We start from the raw sequence: 23598 nt of genomic DNA on the forward strand, positions 1-23598 counted from the left end.
TCGTTCTATATTGGAATCGAAAGAATTTATTAACAAATCATTAGATTCTAACTTGGCATTTCTAAAATCAATTCCCAATTCAGCATATTATTGGAGTCAACATAAACGAGATGTGTTTGCCATAATTTGTCAATTAGGAAAACCTACATTGTCCTTGACGTTGAGTGCATGTGAACCAACATGGCGCATATTACTATGTATGTTATACAAATTCAGATATAAACGAGAAATTACAACTAATGAAGTTATGGATCTTCCTTACGTGGAAAGAGCTACATTAATAAATGAAAACCCTGTAATGTGTGCCATATACTTTATATTTGGGAAGATGGGGCTGAGAAGTGGCAAATGAAGTTTAACATTGACAAATGCAAAGTACTGCATATGGGTAGAAGTAACTCTAGAGGAATGTACCAACTGTGTGGTACTAGACTTAGGGTGGTAGAAAATGAAAAAGACCTGGGAGTAATTGTGCAATCAGATATGAAGTTTTCTGAACAATGCAGACAGGCTGCAAGAGCAGGTCATGGGGTTTTGTCAATGATATACAGGAATTTTGCTAGCAGGGAAAAGGAGGTGATTGTCCCTCTGTATAAGGCAATGATCAGGCCATGCCTTGAGTACTGCATACAGGTCTGGAGGCCTCATTTTAGGAAGGATGTAGATTTGCTTGAGCGTGTACAGAGAAAGGCAACAAGATTGGTGAGGGGAATGAAGGGATCCTCTTACCAAGAGAGGCTTAAGTTCTGCAAAATTGCAGTGGCTGGAGACTAGGCACCTGTGAGGTGATCTGATTGAGGTGTATAAGGCCTTGAATGGGTTGAGCACGCTGAATTCTGATGGGATTCTTCCACTTGTTCAGATTACGAACCTAAGGGAGCATAAATTCAAATTGAGGAAAGACAGCTGTAGAATTGATGTATGGAAATTTGCCTTTAGCCAGCGGGTGGTTAATTGCTGGAACAAACTTCCATCTGTTGTTGTGGAAGTTGATAGGTTAAATAAATTTAAGGAGGAACTGGACAAACATTTAGAGGGGAATGGCTGTGTGAATTTTTTTTTTTTTTTTTGGCTGATGCTACATAAGCTCATACGCTTGCTTTCTTGCATCACATGTCACTATTACTATAAAATTGTTGAGAGTATACTCAAAATTTTAAAATCGAAAGCCTATAGTCCTTTTGGGAAATATTATGTTCTGAATTTCTTTAAATGCATTGAATTTCAACATCAAGGAACTCCACATGCACATATGTTATTATGGATGAACAATGCACCATTAGAAAAAAAAAGGTGGGATGGAAGAAGCAATCCAAATGATAGATGCATTATGTTCTATAAAGAAAACTTCACATTATTTAAATTTACAGCAACATAAACATACTTTTACCTGTTATAAAAATAATAACTGAAACCGGCGCGAATGTCGATTTTAAGCACCTTTTTGGCCAATGTCACAAAATCGTATATTTGATACTGATGGCCACAGATGACAATCGAAGATTAGCTTATTGCAAAAAATATCATAAAATTCACGACTCGTTAGAATCGGATAATCATGTTAATTTTGAAGAATTCCTTAAATCAAATCAATGCCAATCAGAAGAAGAATATCTAAATATTTTGAGGGCTGGTATCAAATAACCACATGTATTTCTTAAATGCAAGATAGAAGAGAAATATATGAATAATTACAATCCTTGGATTTTAGGAGTGCTCAAATCTAATTTGGATTTACAATTTATCATAGAAGAATATTCATATGCAGCATATCTAGTTGAATATGTGAATTAAACTAACATAGGAATAAGCAACCTGCAAAGGATAATTATAGAGCTGCAAGAAGAATATCTTGATCTGACACAAGCATTGTGTAGATATATTGAATACAATAGGAGGCAGCTTTGTATTTATTACAATACCTAATGTCCGTATCGTCAAGAGCGATTGAATACGTGCCAATGGTATGGCCACATGAGCGTCAGAAATTACGTAAATGAAAAGCTGAATTGGATGAACAAGTTGATAGTGAGTCTTTGGATATATGGAAAGATTTTTGATAAATATTAAAAACAGAGCTAAACATTAAAAGATATAACTCTTGCACAATTTACTGCTCATTATTGGAAAGGAAATGGGGAATGTGTGAAAAGACAATTTCCTAAAATAATTCGGTATCGGAATTATAATACAACATGTCTTCATGAACATATACGTGAAATGGTAACTTTATACATACCATTTATCAATGAGGAGAATGAAATTTTGAATGAAAATAAATATTTTCACAGATGACAGCAGTATCCGATGAAATTGGAGACATTTGTGGATCTTTGTGCAAATTCAATAGTGAATCTATTTTCATCATTGCCATATACATCAATCCAGGGATGCCATTAGATATAATTCAAAAATTCATAAACAAGAATTTGATGCTGTATTCCATTGAAGGTGCAAAATTATTGGAAGAGCCACTGGATCATATACCTGTAGTTCTTGCTGGTGATTTCAGTCTAGAATTAAATTCGAGGCTGGAAAGAAGTTTTGTAAATTTATTAAAGATGTCTTCAATTTACATATATTAAGTCAAATACTTTAGTAAATACTACACGTAATGGAACGACAATCGATGGAATATTCACTCGGGAATTGAAATCATTTGAGTGTCAAAATTATATATCTTATTTCAGTTATCATAGCCCAATAATTTGTGTTATTATAATATATTTTATACAAATTTTTTCATTGTACTAGTACAATAAAAAAAATTCCATTCATTGTATTTCGTTGTACTGAAATTATTTTTTCAATAAAAGTAATGCAGCAATACTTTTTTTTTTTTTTTATTTATTTTACTGTACCAGTTTCGTAATGTTTTATTTTACTGTACCAGTTTAATGAGTTTTGCATTAAAAACATTTTTAACGGCTGCCGCTCTGACATTATCAGTGGCACTATCAGTCTCAGAGTAAAGCAGCAGCAGCTCATTACATATAGTACATATTTTTTATTATTATTTATATATATATTTTGTTTTTATCAAAGGTCTTAAATGAGGTCTGCAAAAAAGGTCAGATTTAAATAAATAGAATTAATTAAGTTATTTTCAGAGCAACATTTGTTGCTCTGAAAATAATCAAATAAGTAAGTAAATAATAAATGGTTTTACCTGCTTTCTGCACAGGTAAATCAATAAATAAATAAATGCCTGTATGCACTTAAATTATAGAAAACTTATGATTTCCATACGACCTTGAATGTCCAAAATTCTTTCCATTTCCCTGTATGTCTGTTTATACTGTATACACAGTTTGATATCAGGACCTCCAAAACAAACAAAATGCATTGATTGGTTGTTGTGAGCCTGTAGTTTCTCAACGATAACAGTAACAAAGTTGGCTACAGACACCTGCTGCATGATGGCAGCAGCTGTCCATAGCCAACTGCAGGAGATTAAATATGTGGAACATGTCAGAATGATGCATATGGTTTGCAAGTAGATATTGTGTGCACAACAACAACTAACAATAATATGGCGCGGTGGAGGGGCCCTGGTGCAAAAAAGATTGACAAGTTATTGTGTACATGATTGCTGCTAATGTAAGCATCTCTATTGGGAATCACCATACATGTTATCCATGATCTTCTGGGGCAGTGGTGGCCAACATTTTCCTGCAACTACCATGTGTTTTAAATGTGTTATGTATCACCTGAGGGAAACTGAACTTCAAAAAGAGAGGGTGGGCAGGAGGAGAAACTTTACAGACCAAATTTAAGAATTTTCTTATAACTTTTCTATAAAAAAAAGCAAAAAAATCCAAATAAATTTAAGTTCAGATTTTTAAAAGTAGTCAACCCTCCACTCCACCCCATTAATCGGCACCTGGTGCCATATAATATTTTTGTTTACTACCTAAAGGAATTTATGACTAAGTGCTTGAAAAATTAGTGGTATAGCAAACTTTGGGGGTCCCAATCAAAATTCAGTTTTCAGGTCCCTGCTAATTTTATCATTTGGTTCCAGGTAAAGTAAAAATGTTGAGGTAATTTCAGGGTTCCCATTTGTTTAGGTGGGGGGTGCATTGCATTGCTCTGGTTTGGTACATGTATGCTTTGCCACTTTTTGTTATAAAAATGTATAAACAACTTTACATTTATAAAATAAATATTAATGCAAAATTTAATATCGTAATTTCTACATCATGCAATGTCATTTCTGCTCTAGCTGTCCACGGATATTTCAGTCTAATTCTCTCTCTAACTTAGTAATTTTGTTTTTATACAAAATTAATAATCTTTAATTTTTGAATGAAAAGCTTCTTTTATTAATGTGATTTCTTAATCATTCCTTGGGGTTTAGAATTTTTCTGAATAATAATGTTATATAACATGTAAATAATTTTTACTTCTAGGAACATGATTCATTGTGCACAGATCAGAGTAATGGTTTGAAGGGATCAAAAAATTCTATGAAACATCCTCTTGGCAATGTTTTAGATATTGTGATGGAAAGATTATTTCAATATGTTGAGTCTGTATACAAAATTGGTAAGACAATCTAAAATATAATATTCTCTAATTACAGTAAACCCCCGCTATTCGCGGGAGTTACATTCCTGAGAAATGCCGCAAATACCGAAAACGCGAATACTGAGTTATGGCTCCCATAGTAATAAAGGGGTTCCGTTCCAAAGTATGAAATATATAACAAAAATTTGTCTAAAATTTTGTCTATGTATGTATTGTATGTACCTTCATAATATGACTATGTACATAAGCAGTACATAGTGAAATGCAAGCATATGGCATTGAAATGAAAATAAGAAACAGTTTAATATTAAATGTAATATTTATTAGAAATTTCAAACAAATCTTTCAAACCAGCGCCTTTGCTAACTAAAATAACTTATCCGCCAGTGCTATTACCCGTTTCGCTTAAGTGTTGATAAAAGAGTTTTGCCTTTTCACGAATGATGAGTGAACTTAACAGAATTTTATTTTGAGTTCAGTCTTCTATCCACAGATTTAAAGCTTTTCCATTTTTTCTAATTTAACATCACGAGTTACAGAGCAAATTTTTGAAGCAATTAGCGCATTTTCACGGACACTACGGCGGATTTTTTCTTCCGATTTCTTGATTGATCATACCGTTGACTCATTGATTTTATGTTTTGCCACTGAGAAGACACTTTCACCGTTAGAAATTTTGTCTAATAACTCAATTTTATTCGCTAATGTCATCACCTTCTTTGATAATTTCACATTCACATTTCCCTTGTTATTCGTAGCCATATTTTTGTACGGGTTAGAAAAAATTTGTCCAAATAAAGCCACTTTCTTCCGTTAACACACTCGAAAAAGTCTGTTTTACACTGCAAAATGGTAGATTTATCAATTTTGTAAGCATATCAATTTATAAATTGATATGCTTACAAATCAATTTATCAATTTATAAATTGATAAATTTATTCAATTTTAAAAGCATATAAATTAAAAACAAACGACGAAACCTTCCATGGCAAGCGCATAACACATACTGTACAAGGATTAGCGAGAAACATCCACGCTCGCGATTTTGTCACCCCTCTCCCTCCATCCACTGAGCGCTGTTTTGACCGGGAAAGATAATTTTAGCCACGCCCATGTTTTTTTATGGCGGAAAATGTTCACAGCGCTTTAAAATTCACATTTTTTTAGGTTTCATTTTATGTTAAATCAGCGACTGCGAATATAGATACCGCGAATAGCGGGGGTTTACTGTATTTTCATATTTTCTTTCATTAAGAGTTCATTAAATATAATGATATTAATAAGTGATTGAGATTTCTTGTTATTTCTCCTATCGTATATATATACAGGGATTGTTGAAATAAAAAAAAAAAAAAGTGAGCATTAATTTTTTTAAAATAGAGTAAATTACAAAACTCATTTATATTTTGAAACACGTGCTGCATTTATAAAGAAAGGACAAACCTGAAAATATGAATATAATTTTAAATACCAATAAAGGAAAACAAAATATTTTTTATCTAATAAAACAAAAGTCTCTGTCTAGCCCTGTAAACAAACTTGTGCATAACCAGTTACAATATGCATATGCGCATAAACAGTTACAAATCATATAAAAAACCACCATAGTAAAGTGCATTATGGCCTTGCTGCCTTTGCACCGTAAACCTACAAACAAACATATAAAACAGCCTGTTTTCAGAAACTTAGTTATTTTGTGTTGCTTGCTGGCACTATTAGCATTAGTTGAGGCGTATGAGGCTTATGATGCAAGAAAGCAAGCTTATACAGCATCAGCCAAAAAAAAAAAAAAAACCCTTTCCATTTCACCCATCCAATCACTCCAAATGTTTCTCTAGTTCACTTAAATCAACCATTCAGCCTTTAATCAACTTCCGCACATCTATTCTACAACTGTCTTTTCAGTTTGAATCTATTCCCCTTCAGGTTCTAAATCTGACCAAGCAGAAATATCCCATCAGCATTGAGCTTGCTGAAACCATTCAAGGCTTTATACACCTCAGTCAGATCACCTCGCAAATGCCTAGTCCCCAGATGCTGCAACTTACAGAACTTAGCATTAGCAGGGAATATGATGCAATTTCTTAAAGTGATAAAGCCCAAGAAACCTATAGGTAAAAAGAAATCCAAAGAAGAAAAAAATCAGTCAAGAAACACTTGTCATGATGAACTGAAGATGACAAATGAAGAGCAAGAAAAACACTGATAGGTAGAAAATTGAGTATACTGAGTTTTGCAGAGCCATTAGAAAGAGACTCAGAGAGGACATAAGAAGATTTAACACAAGAAAAGTAGAACAAGCACTAAGGAAAAACAAAGGATTTAAATCAGAAGCCATGAGCAGTAATACAGAAAGACAAATGATACTGAAACTGAAGAATAGCGATGGTGTACTTATAAACAGCAGAGAAGGCATAATTCAAATAGCAGAAGACTATTTGAATAGTCTTCAAATAAAGAGTTATACGAGGAGCAAGGGAATGATGCCAGCAGTGGGGAAGATGGATTGCAAAATAGTAACACATACGACATACCCGATATCCTTCCTGATGAGGTAGAACATGCGTTGAAGAAAATGAAGAATCAGAAAGCCCCAGGGGAAGATGACGTTACTGTAGAGTTGTTAAAATTGAGAGAAAGAAAATTGGGAGGAAGAGACATAACACAAAAACTGGCAAGACTCTTCACAAAATGCATTAGAGAAGGTGTGATGCCTAAGGAGTGGAATAATGCAAACAAACAAAGTTTTGTTTGCATAAGAAAGGAGATAAATCAGAAATTGGAAATTATAGACCAATTAGTTTGTTATCCCACATCAAGTTGTTTACAAGGGTCATTACTAACAGATTAGAAAGAATACTTGATGAGAATCAACCGAAAGAGCAAGCTGGCTTTGGGACAGGATTCTCAACTATGATTAACCTTCACGTAATAGCACAGCTAATGGAGAAAGCAAATAAATATAAAACACCATTATGCCTGGCATTTGTGGATTATGAAAAGGCATTTGACTCCATACAGCATAAGGCAATGTTTAGGGCACTGGAAAGACAAGGCATAGATACCCCATATATTATGATTTTGAAGAAAATATATGAGAGTGCAACCTCCTTTATTAGACTAGACAAAGACAGTAGCAAATTTAAAATCGAGAAAGGAGTTCGACAAGGAGACACAATATCCCCGAAGCTGTTTACTGCTGCCCTTGAGGAAGCTTTCAGAAGATTAGACTGGTTGCAGAAAGGAGTCAATGTGAACGGAGAGTACCTAAACCATTTACGATTTGCAGATGACACTGTGGTCATAAGTCACGATCCCAAAGAATTGGAGGAAAATCTTAATCAGTTATGCAGAGTAGGTAAGGATTTTGGACTAAAGATGAATATGGCTAAAACAAAAGTAATGATGAAAAAATATGCCATAGAAAGGGATATAATGATTGAAGGAGCAGTAATTGAAAAAGTGGAGTCATATACCTATCTGGGACAAGTCATTAGCTGTAATAATGATAAATGACTGGATGTCAAGAGAAGAATAAATTTTGGATGGATAGCATTCAGGAAATATAGTCACATACTGAGGAGCAATATCCCAAATTGTCTGAAACGTAAAATAATGAACCAGTGTATACTCCCCACTACGACTTATGGAAATGAAACTTGGACATTCATGAAAAGAATGGAAGAGAAGCTGAGAATTATACAGTGAAGAATGGAATGAATTATATTGGGAATCAGACTGTTAAATAAGAATAGAAACACATGGATTAGGCAGCAAACTCAAGTAAAGGACATTCTTATCAAACCTAAAGAACTAAAATGGGCTTGGCGGTACACATATCTCGAAGACATGATGACAGATGGACTAAGAGAATAAAAGAATGGTACTCAATAGGAGCTAGAAGAAAACAAACCTGGAAGACAACGACAGAGATGGTCAGATGTAATTCATCAGATTGTGGGTAGTAAATGGATGGCTGTTGCACAAAACAGAAGAAACTGGAAAGTTGCTGGAGAGGCTTGAGGCTTTCATCTTGCATTGGATTGAAAATAAAATGGATGATGATGCAAGAATGCAAGCTTATATAACATCAGCAAAAAAAAAAAAAAAAACCTTCCCATTTCGCCTATCCATTCACTCCAAATATTTGTCTAATTCTGCCTTGTTGAACTTCTTTAAGTTGCTGACCTCCACTACGACAGATGGAAGTTTGTTCCAACTATCTATTTGACAACTGTCTTTCCTCAGTTTGAATTTATACCCCCTCAAGTGAGTAATCTGAGCAAGAGGAAGAATCCCATAAGAATCCCAGTCTTCCATGTGCAACAGTATCAGAAGCCTTTATAAGATCCAAATTATTCTTTGCATCCAGTTCCTTTGTGACTACATCATTGTATCCAATAAAATTGGTCACACAAGACTTCCCATTAACAAACCCATGCTGTGTCTGAGCTATAACTGAAGTCTTGTCTAGATGATCCTGCAGTGCTTCTTTAACCAGTGCCTCCTTTAATTTCCCTGGAACAGAAGTTAAACTAACATGTCTGTAATTACTTGTGTCACCCTTTGATCCTCGTTTGTGTATTGGGGTCACATTTGCACATCTCCAGTCCATGGGTACCTCCCATGGTTCCAAGGAAGCTCTCATAATTATGGCTAAGGGTTTGCTTACGTCCTTTGCTGCCTCCTTTAATATAACTGGATAGATTCCATCCACCCCAGGTGCCTTTCTTATATTTATCTGCAACAATTTCTCCTCCACTTTGCTCTGTTATTACAAAATCATCTAGCTCACTTCCAGAGTTTAATTCACGTTTGAAAAATCTCATTATGTTTGTTAGCTACCTGAGCAGGATCATAAACAGTTGAACCACTGATATCAAGTGGCCCAAATTCATCCCCTTCCTTCTAGAGTTTACATAAATAAAGATCTCTTTGCTGTTTTTCTTTGCTTCCTTTGCAAAAGATTTCTCGTAATCTGCCTTTGCCTGCCTAACCTCCTTTGTGACTTGGTTACAGACCAGCTTGTATTTATCATAGGCTTCCGTTTCACCTGTTAAGTTATATGTATCCCATGCATTTTTCTTCTTTGCCACGTCTCATTAGTTCATCTGGCGTCCATTTAGGCTTAAACTTTGAGCAATATATCTTAGTTGGAATGAAAAGCCTAGTAGCTTCCAAGATTAATTCTTTAAGTGCTTCCCATTTTGAATTTGCTGTTGGTAATGTCATCAGTTGGTCCCACCATATAGAATTTAAATACTGTCTCCCAACTGTAGTCACCTTTGAAAAAGCAAAAACTCTTCCCTTTATCCCTGATGTTAGTTACTTCTTTGAGTAAATCCAACTTCAGCACACTGTGATCACTGCCACCTAGTGGTTCCTTTATCTGCAGATTCTTAATGCACGAAGAATCACTACTGATAATCAGATCAAGAGTATTACTCCCTCTGAATGACCACCGCATATCCTCTGGAGCAATATGGCCGTAGTTGCTAATGCTCCTAAAAACCAAATAACAACAACAACATTACTCCCTCTAGTTGCCTCCCAAACATGCTGCTGTAGAAAACAATCATCCCATGAATCCACAAAAGCCTTGCTGATATGTGAGTGACCAAACCACTAATTCCAGTCAATATCTGGGAAATTAAAATCTTCCATTATAAGATACTCTGATTTAATGGCCTACTCTGTTTCCTCTGTACAGTTGTTTATTATAGTTATCAGAGTGATTAGGCCTATGACACACTCCTACTCTCAATTTTGATCTCCCAATGCTTATGTCACACTAAACTTACTCGACACTGCACTGTCCAGCGATATCGACTGGCTGTATTTCCTTGGATTTTATGTTTCTTAACTAATAGCATAACCCCTCCTCCCTTCCTATCCTGTCTATCCTTCTTGTACACATTGTACTCCCCTAATTCCAGTTCTGCATTCTTTTATATCTATGTGATGCCACGTCTCTGATATTCCAACAATATCTGCCTTTGATGTTTTGAACAACACCTCAAATTCATCAAATTTATTTACCAAACACCTAGTATTGGTGTACATGCAAGTATACATGCACCTGTTCCTATTCTTAGCTACCCTAACACAGTCCATGTATTTACTTGTTCTGCAATGACTCCCAGCGCTCTAGAATACCCTGCACCTTGTTTTCCAGGCTGCTGCTCCTTCCAATGGAAGCAGTGCAAAATCACTTTCTGCTCTGACAGCAGCTACTGTTAATCTATTAGTCTGCATATCCTCCCCCAAGCCAGCAGTTTTCCAACCCACTGTCTCAATAGCATCACCAAATAACCTTGCACCCTTTCTATTTAAGTGTATCCCATCCCTGTAGAAGCAGTCTCTTCTGTTAACAAGCACAGACCAGGCTGAGAAAAATTCTAACCCTTGAGCCTTGCACAATCTCTCCAGGGGCGAATTGATTGACAAGGCTCTCATTATATACTCCCCCTTATCGTGGCTGGTCATAATTGCAGACTCTTTCAAATTCAACCCTAACTTGTGGCTTTTTTTTTTTTTTTTTCAACATTGACCTGTACTCGTTGTTCAGCCTGTACACATTGAACAACATGTTCTATATGTTGAACTCGTTGGCACATTCCTCCAGTGCCAACGTGTACAATATCACATTTTGTGCCTTAACACAATGTTAAGGGCACAAATATCACAATGTTCTCCATTTCCCTGACAATAGTCACCGACAACAACTAGTTCCTTAGGGACCAGCGCATTCTGCCTTGGGGGTTGGTGCTGTGTTGCGTGATGTTCAAGTGCAAGCTCTGGCATTGATGTGGGCCGCTGAGAGGCTGATGGGCTCCTCAATTTAAATCCTTCGAGGGCATCCACCCTGTCCTTCAAGCCCTCATATAGGCCCATGACAACTCTGAGTTGGCGCCTGATTTCCTCACACTCCTTACATTACACACACACACACACACACACACACACACACACACACACACACACACAAAGACATTCCCCTTTGCAATATCATGTCCTATTCCTGATTGCTCCACAAACATCAAACATGCAGTACATTTCAAAAGACTGTGATTCAGAGGACAACTGCCCTCCCTCAGTTCTTCTCTGAACCATATCATTCCCATTAGCTTGAGCCTTTTGCTTTGCTGCTCCGTTCTGAATCATAATTTCGATTCAATTTTAATACAAAAATATAACCCTAAACTTATATTAGTTAAACTTATAATCCTAAACTTTATTAAACCCTTCTCTTCCCTCCCTGTTGGTTTGATCGTTATGTTTAATTTTGACTATTTTTGCTCTTCTGTCTTGCCATGCTGCTGGCATTATTTTTACATTTGTAATCATCATTCTAATATATATATATATATATATATAGACACACACACACACATATATATGTATATATATCTTTATTTCCTTTTAGATAATCAAGAAATAAATTTTGTACAAACAAAAAACTTATACAAAGAACTACTGTTAGTGTTTGATAAACAGATTTTACCTACACATGCCTGTTCTCATGTACAGTTCATCATGTTTTTTATCTGTAGTTTCAGACCTGTAAGTATTGTTTTTTTTTCTTATCTTTATACTCTTACTATAAATAAATTGCAAACTTTCTATGTGCCTTCACCTCTGTAAAAAGCTAATCTACATTTATATTTGCCTAAATCCATTTGAATTATGTTAGGTAATAGACCCGTATAATTTTATTCTGCCCAGTATCTTATCCATATTCTTATTCATTGACTAACTTCTAATGCAGGAACAAACTATAATAACTGAAACCTATAGAAGAGATTTCTACAAATGAATATATATCTCTTCCTTTTTTTTTTTTTTTTTTTTTTTATTTTATATCTATAGTTATTTGATAAATAATTTTTACCTAATAAGACAAATTAAATATTTTATGTCCTGGTCATTTTAGCATTAGCAGAGGGATTTGATACAAAAGAAAGCAAGCAAGCTTATACAGCATCAGCCAAAAAAAAAAACACTTCCCATTTTGCCCATCCTTTAGGACCACTCAGGTTCATAATCTGCGCAAGAGGAAGAATCCCATCAGCATAGAGCCTGCTCAAACCATTCAAGGCCATCATCATCATCAGCCATTTTCACTCCACTGCAGGATGAAGGCCTCTCCAGCAACTTTCCAGTTCTTTCTGTTTTGAGCACTGGCCATCCATTTACTACCCAAAAACTCATGAATTTCATCTATCCATCTCCGCCTTTGTCTTCCAGGTTTTCTTCTAGCTCCTCTTGAGTACCATTTTGTTATTTTCTTAGTCCATCTGTCATCATGTCTTCGAGCTATGTGTCCTGCCCAAGACCATTTTAGTTCTTTAGTTTTGATAAGAATGTCCTTTACTTGAGTTTGCTGCCTAATCCATGTGTTTCTCTTCTTATCTAACAGTCTGATTCCCAATATAATTCGTTCCATTCTTCGCTGTGTAGTTCTTAGCTTCTCTTCCATTCTTTTGGTGAGTGCCCAAGTTTCACTTCCATAAGTCATGGTGGAGAGTATAAATTGATTCATTATTTTACGTTTCAGACAAACTGGGATATTGCTCTTCAGTATGTGACTATATTTCCTGAATGCTATCCATCCAAAATTTATTCTTCTCTTGACTTCCAGCCATTTATCATTATTACAGCTAATAACTTGTCCCAGATAAGTGTATGACTCCACCTTTTCAATTACTGTTCCTTCAATCATTATTTCCCTTTCCGTGGCATACTTGTTCATCATTACTTTTGTTTTAGCCATATTCATCTTTAGTCCAAAATCCTTACTAACTGTGCATAACTGATTAAGATTTTCCTCTAATTCTTTGGGATTGTGGCTTATGACCACAATGTCATCTGCAAATCGTAAATGGTTTAGGTACTCTCCGTTCACATTGACTCCTTTCTGCGACCAGTCTAATCTTCTGAAAGCTTCCTCAAGGGCAGCAGTAAACAGCTTTGGAGATATTGTGTCTCCTTGTCGAACTCCTTTCTCCATTTTAAATTTGCCACTGTCTTTGTCTAGTCTAATAAAGGATGTAGCACTCTCATATATTTTCTTCAAAATCATAATATATGGAGTATCTATGCCTTGTCTTTCCAGTGCCCGAAACATTGCCTTATGCTGTATGGAGTCAAATGCCTTTTCATAATCCACAAATGCCAGGCATAATGGTGTTTTATATTCATTTGCTTTCTCCATTAGCTGTGATATTACATGAAGGTGATCCATAGTTGAGAATCCTGTCCTAAAGCCAGCTTGCTCTTTCGGTTGATTCTCATCAAGTATTCTTTCTAATCTGTTAGTAATGACCGTTGTGAACAACTTGTAGATATGGGATAACAAGCTAATTGGTCTATAATTTCCAATTTATGATTTATCTCCTTTCTTATGCAGCAAAACTATGATTGCTTTATTCCACTGCTTAGGCATCACACCTTTTCTAATGCACTTTGTGAAGAGCCTTGCCAGTTTTTGTGTTATGTCTCTTCCTCCCAATTTTAACAACTCTACAGTAACTTCATCTTCCCCCCTGGGGCTTTCCGATTCTTTATTTTCTTCAATGCATGTTCTACCTCATCAGGAAGAATATCGGGTATGTCGTATGTGTTGCTACTTTGCAATCCATGTTCCCCACTGCTGGTATCATTCCCTCGTTCCTTGTATAATTCTCTATAGTAGTCTTCTGCTATTTGAATTATGCCTTCTCTGCTGTTTATAAGTACACCATCGCTATTCTTCAGTTTCAGTATCATTTGTCTTTCTGTATTACTGCTCATGGCTGCTGATTTAAATCCTTTGTTTTCCCTTAATGCTTGTTCTACTTTTCTCGTGTTAAATCTTCTTATGTCCTCTCTGAGTCTCTTTCTAATGGCTTTGCATAACTCAGTATACTCAATTTTCTCCCTGTCAGTGTTTTTCTTGCTCTTCATTTGTCGTCTTTGGTTCATCATGACAAGTGTTTCTTGACTAATTTTTTCTTCTTTGGATTTCTGTTTCCCTATAGGTTTCTTGGGCTTTATCACTTTCAGAAAGTTGTAATATTCCTCGTCGTAGTTATTTAATACCCAAACATAAATCAACAGCTTCTTATAAAAAAAAAAAAAATTATAATAATAATCTGCATATCCCATTGTTTCCTCTCTCCCTCCACCCTAGTTAACTATTCTGTGCTCACCTTAAATCTATTTATCATATTCGTGGTCTTAACAGTGAAAATTATTTTAAAAAAATCCCTAAATCAAGTCTAATAAAAATGATCACATTGCCTCTTTTATATCTGCAAATATTGTATTTTATAATGTGGATGCATACAATTCTTTCTTTTTATCTCCTTGATCAAATAGTGCTGTACCATAGCTGCCAAATGGGCTCATAATAAAAAATCCATTGATTTGATTTGATTTGACCACTTCACCATCTCACTGTCATAATGTAGTTATTAACATTTTCTCTCTCTCTCTCTCTCTCTCTCTCTCTCACTGAAGTAGCATATATTTCAAAAAAAATTTTAAACATTGATTGTAAGAGTACTCTCTTGTGTCATTGACTGATCTTGTTCTTCTCTGCATCCATTTCAATAGATCCACATCCTTATTAAAATTAGGCTTCCAGATGTATGCAGTGGTCAAGATGCAGCCTAACCATTGTCTTATACAACAGGAAATTCACATCCTTTTTCCTGGTGAATTATGAATATCACTGACAGAGCCCATCAGCTGTCCCAGCAGCTCATGGGCTCTGTCAATGATATTCAGAATTTTGCACTGCTTAGACTACATGTTGGACTGTACAGTTTTCTCCAGTTCAGTTTCATTCTCCACCATCTTACGTGTGATATCACACAACTGATATTTTATTCTGAGATTATGCTGCTGCTGATATGCAGCAACTTGCATTTATTAATGACATTCCTCAGTGCCACTTCTAGTCCATGTGCTTAATTTTCTTGGTCTTGTTGCAGTCATACACTTTATTCCTCTCATAAACCATCCAGCCAACTGTTTGTATCATCTTCATGAGACAATAAGCTTGATATAACTTGTTTAGTATTGTTAATAAATATTGAAAACAGTGAAGGGGCCCAGCACTGAACCATGAGGGACCCTACTAATGACATTAGTCTGAAAGGAGTAGTGGACCCTTATAACCATCCTCTGCCACTCAACCATTCCTTTATTAATAGCTGTAACTTGCACCTAATGCCACTCTGCTCCAAGTTATACAGCAGTCTTTTTGTGGAACAGTGTCAAAAGCTTTACTGAAATCTAAGTATATGATGTCAAAATTATTATGATTTGCATCCATTTCCTCTGTTACAGTATCATAGTATCCAATTAGATCATAGGTTCCCAAACGTTTTCGGGCCACCACCCACTTTCCAAGACATAAATTTTGTAACGGCTCCCATTATAGCAGTTTTACACGTTCAAGCCGTTTGATATTTTCGACGTAAATAGCAACTAATGATACATTACTGCTTATGCCATTGAATTATTGAAAAAGTAGTGGCCAATATGTGCTTCATCTTGAACACAGTTATTGCTATTCCGATTTTGATGAAACAGCCCATATGTAAAGATTGTAAAGTGTATGCTCGAATAACATTATGCACAGTTTCATACAATGGTTTGAATATGAAAATTCGGAATACATATTAAGAGATTGCAAATGCATTAGTAAGAATCTTATTGTAATAATTAAAACACCATCAGATGTATTAGAAAATTGTTTATTTCGAATTTACAAAGTAAAAATACAAAGAAAAAATAACAAATTAATGTAAAGGATAAGCCTGATGCATTTTTAAAAGTTTGTTAATATCAGGTTCAACTTTCGTTAAAAACAGTCGTAAATCACCACGCTCAGTTATATGCAATCGGTTCCTTTTCTTAGATAGTAAATTCACTACAGCACTAAACCCATGCTCAGCCAAATAAGAAGATGGAAATGCAATTAAAATTTCTGCACTATTTCCCATAATCCAGGGTACAGTGTTGGTATTGATTTCTGAAGCCAGAACTCTTGGTATCCACTTTTGAATTTTATTTTTAGTTCTTCATTTGTTGTGAGTTCTATGAGTTCCTCTTCTAAATTTGATGATCATGCTGTGTTTACATGTGAGAAAGGATCTAGAACCCAATTTGGTAATTCATGTTTAGAATATCCTTGAATCGCTCATTAAAATCAGCATGGAGAACCTCGAAGTGTTGGTAGTATGTAAGTAAATCTTCCTTTTTGAGAGACACTGCTGATAAATTTGAAAAGTGGCTATATTCCCCTCAGCCTAGATTCCGCTTGAACAGAAGAAGTTTCCCCACAAAAGTGGCAATAACGTTTTTTGTTTTAATTAAATTCCATTCATCACCTTGTAATTGTAGATTGACTTCATTAAATATTTTATAGAGATCTGTCAAATAAGCGATGTCATTTTTGGATGTAATCAGGCTGGCTCGCAATCCATCGTCTCTGTTTTCTTGGAACTCTAGTACTGAATCAAACAAATTGTAAAATTGATTCAGACAAATACCTTTTGAAAGCCAACGAACTTCTGTGTGAAGCAGCAAACGATTGAAATCTTCATCGTTTTCACTACAAAGTTGGCTAAACGATCTGTCACTCAATGAATTGCTTCTAATCTTGTTGACTGCTCTAATAACATAATGGAGCGACGTATGCAGGCATTCACTTAAATTCTTCGCAACCAAATGTTGACAATGAACAACACAATGTATAGCAAATACATTTGGTACTGCTTGTTTCAAATGCGCTATGAAACCCTTGTGGCACCCTGTCATTGCTGGAGCACCATCAGTAGCAGCAGACAAAATATTACGAATAGGAATGTCTTTCTCTTGAAAAATCTTATTCATGGTATTAATTATAGATTCCCTTTTGTATCCGCTTCCAAATTTTTAGCAAATAATAATTCTTGACAAACTTTTTCTTCTTTTATGAATCGTATGTATGATAACAGTAGTGCTTCATTATTTGGGAGAGTTGATTCATCGAGTTGAATGGAAAATTGGCATGTCTTCGAATAATCACACAATGATTTTTCAAAATCTTCAGCCATTTCATCGATTCTTCTTTGCACTGAATTATTGCTCAAAGGAATTTTCCTGATGATATCTGATGCTGGCTTATGAAGCACAATGTTTATTACTTCTTTTACTGCCGGCAAGATTAATTCCTCACCAATTGTGTGTGGTTTTCCCACTTTTGCGATTAATAATGAAATATTATAAGAAGCCTGTAATCTGTCATTATCTTGTTTAATGGACGACGCAAAAAGTTTTGATATAGTTGGACGTTTAAAATATTTTTCTTCTAGTACTTGAAAATAGGACAAATCTTTATCCTTTTCGTCAGCATGCATTTTAGTCAAATGCTCTTGTAGCCTAGAAGGGCTTCATTGCTTCATTTGAAAATACTTTTTGGCAAATCAAGCACATAGGTAATAATTGGTTCATAGGAGACTGAATAAAGCCGTATTTCAAATACTCAGTACTGTACTGTCGACATTTCTTCTTAGATTCAGACATAATGAAGTAATAAAATTTGCAACAATATTCACAAAATAAAAGATTTAATTTACACTTTTTATGACGCCACTTATCTATCACACTTTCGACTGATGATTGTAATGAAACTTATTCCTAAACAGCAAAATGTACGCCTTTCAAAAACATTTGTTGCTACTGTTTCGCTTTATTGCTTCTAATGTCAACTCACAGTAGCTCGTGTTGTCGTGTTTCAAAGGCCCTAGGCTAATTAGGGTGGGTTTAGAAAAATAACAGAAAAAGGCCTAAAAAAAATACACACTTGAAGTCACATTTTTGTCATTTGTGTGAAATTCAATAGAAGGTTTTGAAAATTGAAGTGGGAAAATCGAAGAAAACAGTTCTGGCTTCACCTATAGCGAATTTCAGCTGTGTCCATAGAAAAATTATAGAATTTATTAGTTGACTTTTGAACTGGGTCCACTGGACCCCGGGGAGATAAAAATACGGAGCCACCGACCCCTAGACCGCCCAAACAACCCCCAATTGCTTCTGAACCCACTATCGCCTCCCCCCCAGAAGGCTTCAGTGCCCACTTGGGGTGGTACCGCCCACTTTGGGAACCTATGAATTAGATGGTCAGAAAAGATCTCCCCCTTACGAATCCATGTGTGATTTCAGTATAAATCAATTTCTGTAAAGATGATTCTGCATTACTTTCTTTAATCACTGACTCCGTTACTTTCCCTGGAGCAGAAGTCAAGCTTACCAGTCTAATTATTCACTGTCTTTTGATTCCTCTTTATGAATAGGAGAGACATTGGCACTTCAACAATCTATAGGGACATCCATGGATGCTCTCATAATTATGGCTAGGAAATTTGCTTGCTTGCTTCTTTTAATATAATTGAATGTATCCTGTTAGTCCCCAGTTGCCTTATTCATTTTGTTTTAACAGTTTCTCTTCATTTTCTTCTCAGTTATCATAAAATCATTTAACTTCCAATTATAGCTTGGTGTATTCCCATCCAGTGGGAATACACACTTTATTTAGCTTGACAGCAACCCAAACAGGATCAATAGTAATTACACCATTCATATCCAGTGGGCCAGTGTGGTTTATCCCTTTTCTCTTACTGTTAACATAATCAAAGAATTCTTTGCTGCTCTTCTGTATATTCTTAGCCAAAGACCTCGTATTTTGTCTTAACTTGCCTAACTCCCTTAGTGACTAGTTTGTATTTATTGCAGGTTTTTGTGTCCCTTAATAATTTATAATCATGCCTTACATTTTTCTTTTCTGTAGCTAGTCTCGTCAATTTATCTGACATCTATTTAGTTCCAAAACCTTGAACAATATCCATTAGTTGGTATAAAAGCTTAGTGGCTTCAATGATTACTTCCCTGAATGCTTCCCATTTATAATTTGTATTTGATAACAACATCATTTAGAATTTGCCTTTGATAACATCATCAACCCTTACAAAAGCAACCCCCCCCCCTTTACCTTTGAGAGTAGTTATATCTTTAAGTAAATTCCACATCAGTGTATTATGATCACTGTCAACCTAGTGGTTCCTTTATTTGGGTTTTCTGAATGCATGAAGGGTCACTGCTATTAATTAAATCTCTCTTGTAGCTTTCTTTTGTTGTCTGTCTAACATGCTGCTGCTTCTGTAGAAAATTTCTCTGCTGCTGTGTGAGTAACAATTCACAACTTCCATTCAATAAATGTGCAGTTAAAATGACCCCATTGTTAGACATTCTGGCTTATTGGTTAATTCTTTTTGTATAGTTATTATTTAACTTGTATAAATCATATTTGGAAAACTATATTTGCCATCTCATTTAGTAGCACTATTTAATGAACAATTTTTGAAACAAATTGAAATTAATCAATTTTGGGAAGGGAACAAGTGTCCAGATTCTCAGTATCATTAAAAATAAAGAAATAAATATTTTGCAGTATTATTTCTCTCTCTCAGTTTGAGTATGAGAACTTACCAGATACTAGTATGAAAGAAGAAAGATTTGATGTAGTGGCCCTTGGTTGTGGGATTGACAAGTGCACAAGGAAGCTTTACATATAATAAATTATCCCAAGTTCATTTTAAAAATTCTTCATAGTACGGTTATCTCTCAACTTATGATGGGGTTCTGCTCCACCACTTTGGTCATAAGTCAAATTTCGTACAAAAATATTGAGCATACAAATTCGTAACAAAAAATAATAAACATAAATTACTAAAATGGTAATGGACTTTATTTATTTTAAAGTTTCATATACAAATGTATGCACACATAATAAATTAATATAACAATAATATAACCAAGTACAGTCAGTCCTTGTATAACACGTGCTTACACTACACGAATTCGATCATACACAATTTATAAATACAGGAACGATATCTTATATAACACGAACCGAATTCGCTTATGCACGATTCGCCTTTGTATTTACAAGAAATGGCAGTCGAACACAGAATCACCCCAACCGAACACAATCTCTATTGTTGTTTGAAAAAGACAGTGGGTCATCTTGAAGTTTATCAGCAAGGGAGGTAGAAATGCTATGTTTTTTTTAAGAACATGTCTAATTTTATCTAAACAGTTTGATTTTTCTTGTCATTATAAATTTCTCTATAAACTGCAAAAGCTTCTTGAGTTGAATGGTTTACCTTTGAGAATCTTTCAGTATTTGAGTCCATACTTTCAGTATGGACTCAAATACTGAAAGCAAATTCGCTTTGATATACGAGTGCTTTGGATTATGAGCTTCCTAAATTTTATTTTTATTTATTTATTTTTTTTTTTTTTCAATCATTTATTTGGCTAAAGGCTGGAGCCATTTCTTTGAGCACAAACTTTTTAGGAGGTTCTTCTTTCTATCATCCATGTTTCTTGCGACGACGGACTAACTGGTTAAAATAAATTTATTAAAATAAAAATGATATATACATAAGATAAAACAGAAATAAAATAAGATAAAAGCATTAAAATACAATAAGATAAGTGTTAAAATATAATATAATAAAAGCGTTAAAATACATAGTAGCTTTTGAAGCAAAGTGCCTCTTCATCAGCTAGTCTGTGAATGGCGTACTTCAGTATACAGTGGTACCTTGGATTACGAGTAACTTGGTATGCAAGTGTTTTGCAAGACAAGCAAAAATTTTAATAAATTTTAACTTGATAAACGAGCGAGATCTTGCAATAAGAGTACAGTCAGTCCTCGTATAACACGTGTTTACACTACACGAATTCGATCATACACGATTTATAAATACAGGAACGATATCTTATATAACACGAACCGAATTCGCTTATGCACGATTCACCTTTGTGTTTACAAGAAATGGCAGTCGAACGCAGAATCACCCCAACCAAACGCAACCCGATAGGAATGAAGAGAACATTTTGAAAATGTATTTATGGTTTTTTATATCAGTGTAGGGGAAACACAATTCACCATAATAACGGAAAAACCAACAATTCCAGCTAGTATAATCGCAAATGCAATTAGATCGAGTTTACTACCAGTTTATAACAGATTCCACTAGCAGGAACGCAACTGGAAATTGTTTTTATTGTTTTATGGTAGTAACCCCTAGAAATGTGCTTTAGTAAAATGTGAGGTGTTAATAGTGTATCTCTGCCTTTACGGTGTTGTTTATTCAGTTGCTACACGCGCGCAGCTTTGTTTATGTGTATCAAGCGTGCCTCCTCATTTTGTAATAGTGCGAGCGATGAATCTGATTTCCATGAAATCCTCAAAAGGAGGCAAAAGCAAGTGTCATTGGAAAGATTCCTTGTTAAAGTCGCGCAAAAAGAAAAAGTCAACAGATAGCAGTGATTCCGTTAGAGACAGTGAAAGTCGTCCTACCCAATAATTAATAAATTTGATTGCTTTATGTATATTAAATTTAAATATTAAAAATATAAAAAGGTATGTATTTTGTATTAATCATTTTTACTGTATACGAATATTTTTGAGTTTTGGAACAAATCATCCTGGTTTCCATTATTTCTTATGGGGAAATTCGCTTTGATATACGAGTGCTTTGGATTACGAGCACGTTTCCGGAACGAATTATGCTCGCAAACCAAGGTACCACTGTATATTGATGGTTACAATAGCACAAGTCAGCGGAGCATGATCATGAGTCTGGTGTCGATAGAGCAGAATTACATACACGTTATGATCGGCAGTGCTTATCGCACTGCAATAAAGTACATTTTATAATAGGGTGTAAATACTCCCTTCGTGCGATTCATAGTACTTGTGGTACTATGAATAATGTGGTACTATGCTACCACTAGTACTATGGTGGCTATGTGCAGTGCTTCGAGCCATGAGTGCTGGCGGTAATCACGTGAATAGTCGACGAATTCAATATCCCTTTGGGGATCAAGATTGTGCTGCTCGACCCAATAATACTCACCAACTGCAGAGCGTTCAAAATTAGTGGTTCGCAGAGCCACCTCATGCTCAGAAACCCGATCTTTCAATGTTCTACCAGACTCACTACATAACACCCCCCACAATCCGAACACATAATACGGTATACGGAATCACTCCATAAGAAAGGAGGAACAGGTGTTTTCACCTTAGAAATAATAATTGTAATTTCCTCCCCGGAAGTTGCACACATCATATATGATGGAGACGCAAAATCCTAAAAGACGTTTTCACCCGTATAATAGGGGATGTAGGCGGTAAAGATAAATTGATTGACGCAAGGCAGGTTAGATTTCGTAACAAATTCTTGAACCTGAAGCTCACATCTATCTAGAACATGAGGTGGATAGCCACAACTTGAAAGCTCTGCCCTAATTTTAAAAATCTCCAATTGCCTGTCACTAGTCGAAGTAGAGTGTGTCCAAGCGCGGGAGAATAAAATACGAGCAGTGCTACATAAATGACAAGGGGCATGAACAGAGCCATAATTGGCCTACACACATTGGACTAACACATCCGAAAAAGGAAGAGTATTATCAACCTATAGTTCAATCATAAACTGAATGATGGGCGAGAGGGCATTGAGATATTGCAGCAGCCCAGATTCTGATCCCAGGGGTACAGTTGTAAAAATATCATCAACATAACGACACCAGAGAGTGATAGGAATAATAAGTCCAAGAAAATCTGATTCAAGTTCCTCCATGGCGATATTGGCAACGATAGGACTAACAGGGGCACCCATAGCTGTGCCCTGTATTTGGTGAAACAGAGAGTCGTTGAACATGATCATGCCTCCCCCCCCCCTTTAAACACAGATTGAGACCAGTACAATTAGCATTAGTAGAGGCATATGATGCAAGAAAGCAAGCTTATGCAGCTTCAGCTAAAAAAAAAAAAAAAAAAAAACCCTTCCACTTCACCCCTCCGTTCGTTTGAAATACCTGTCCAACTGAGCCTTAAATTTATTTAGGCTATCAACTTCCACAACAAGGGATGGAAGTCTGTTCCACCAACCAACTACCCACTGCCTAAAGGCAAATTTCCGCACTTCTATCCTACATCTGTCTTTCCTCAATTTGAATTTATGC

General features: G+C 35.5%; 1 protein-coding gene across 4 annotated transcripts in view; it reads left to right on the top strand.

The window, feature by feature from the left end:
* Window positions 1–23598, top strand: part of Tif-IA (RNA polymerase I-specific transcription initiation factor RRN3 homolog Tif-IA) — a 282972-nt gene that overhangs the window by 146417 nt on the left and 112957 nt on the right. For 3 of the 4 annotated variants that reach the window (XM_090377082.1, XM_090377081.1, XM_090377083.1), the window contains 2 exons: window positions 4413–4548; window positions 11957–12093. The exons of the other annotated variant lie outside the window; for it this stretch is intronic. In XM_090377082.1, the coding sequence (XP_090233208.1) occupies window positions 4413–4548; window positions 11957–12093 (273 nt within the window). The remainder of the gene's footprint in view (window positions 1–4412; window positions 4549–11956; window positions 12094–23598) is intronic. 4 annotated transcript variants of the gene reach the window in all.

The sequence above is a fragment of the Mastigoproctus giganteus genome, chromosome 7, assembly GCF_048544385.1.
Source record: "Mastigoproctus giganteus isolate SK-2022 chromosome 7, ASM4854438v1, whole genome shotgun sequence".
Taxonomy (NCBI): Eukaryota; Metazoa; Arthropoda; class Arachnida; order Uropygi; family Thelyphonidae; genus Mastigoproctus; species Mastigoproctus giganteus.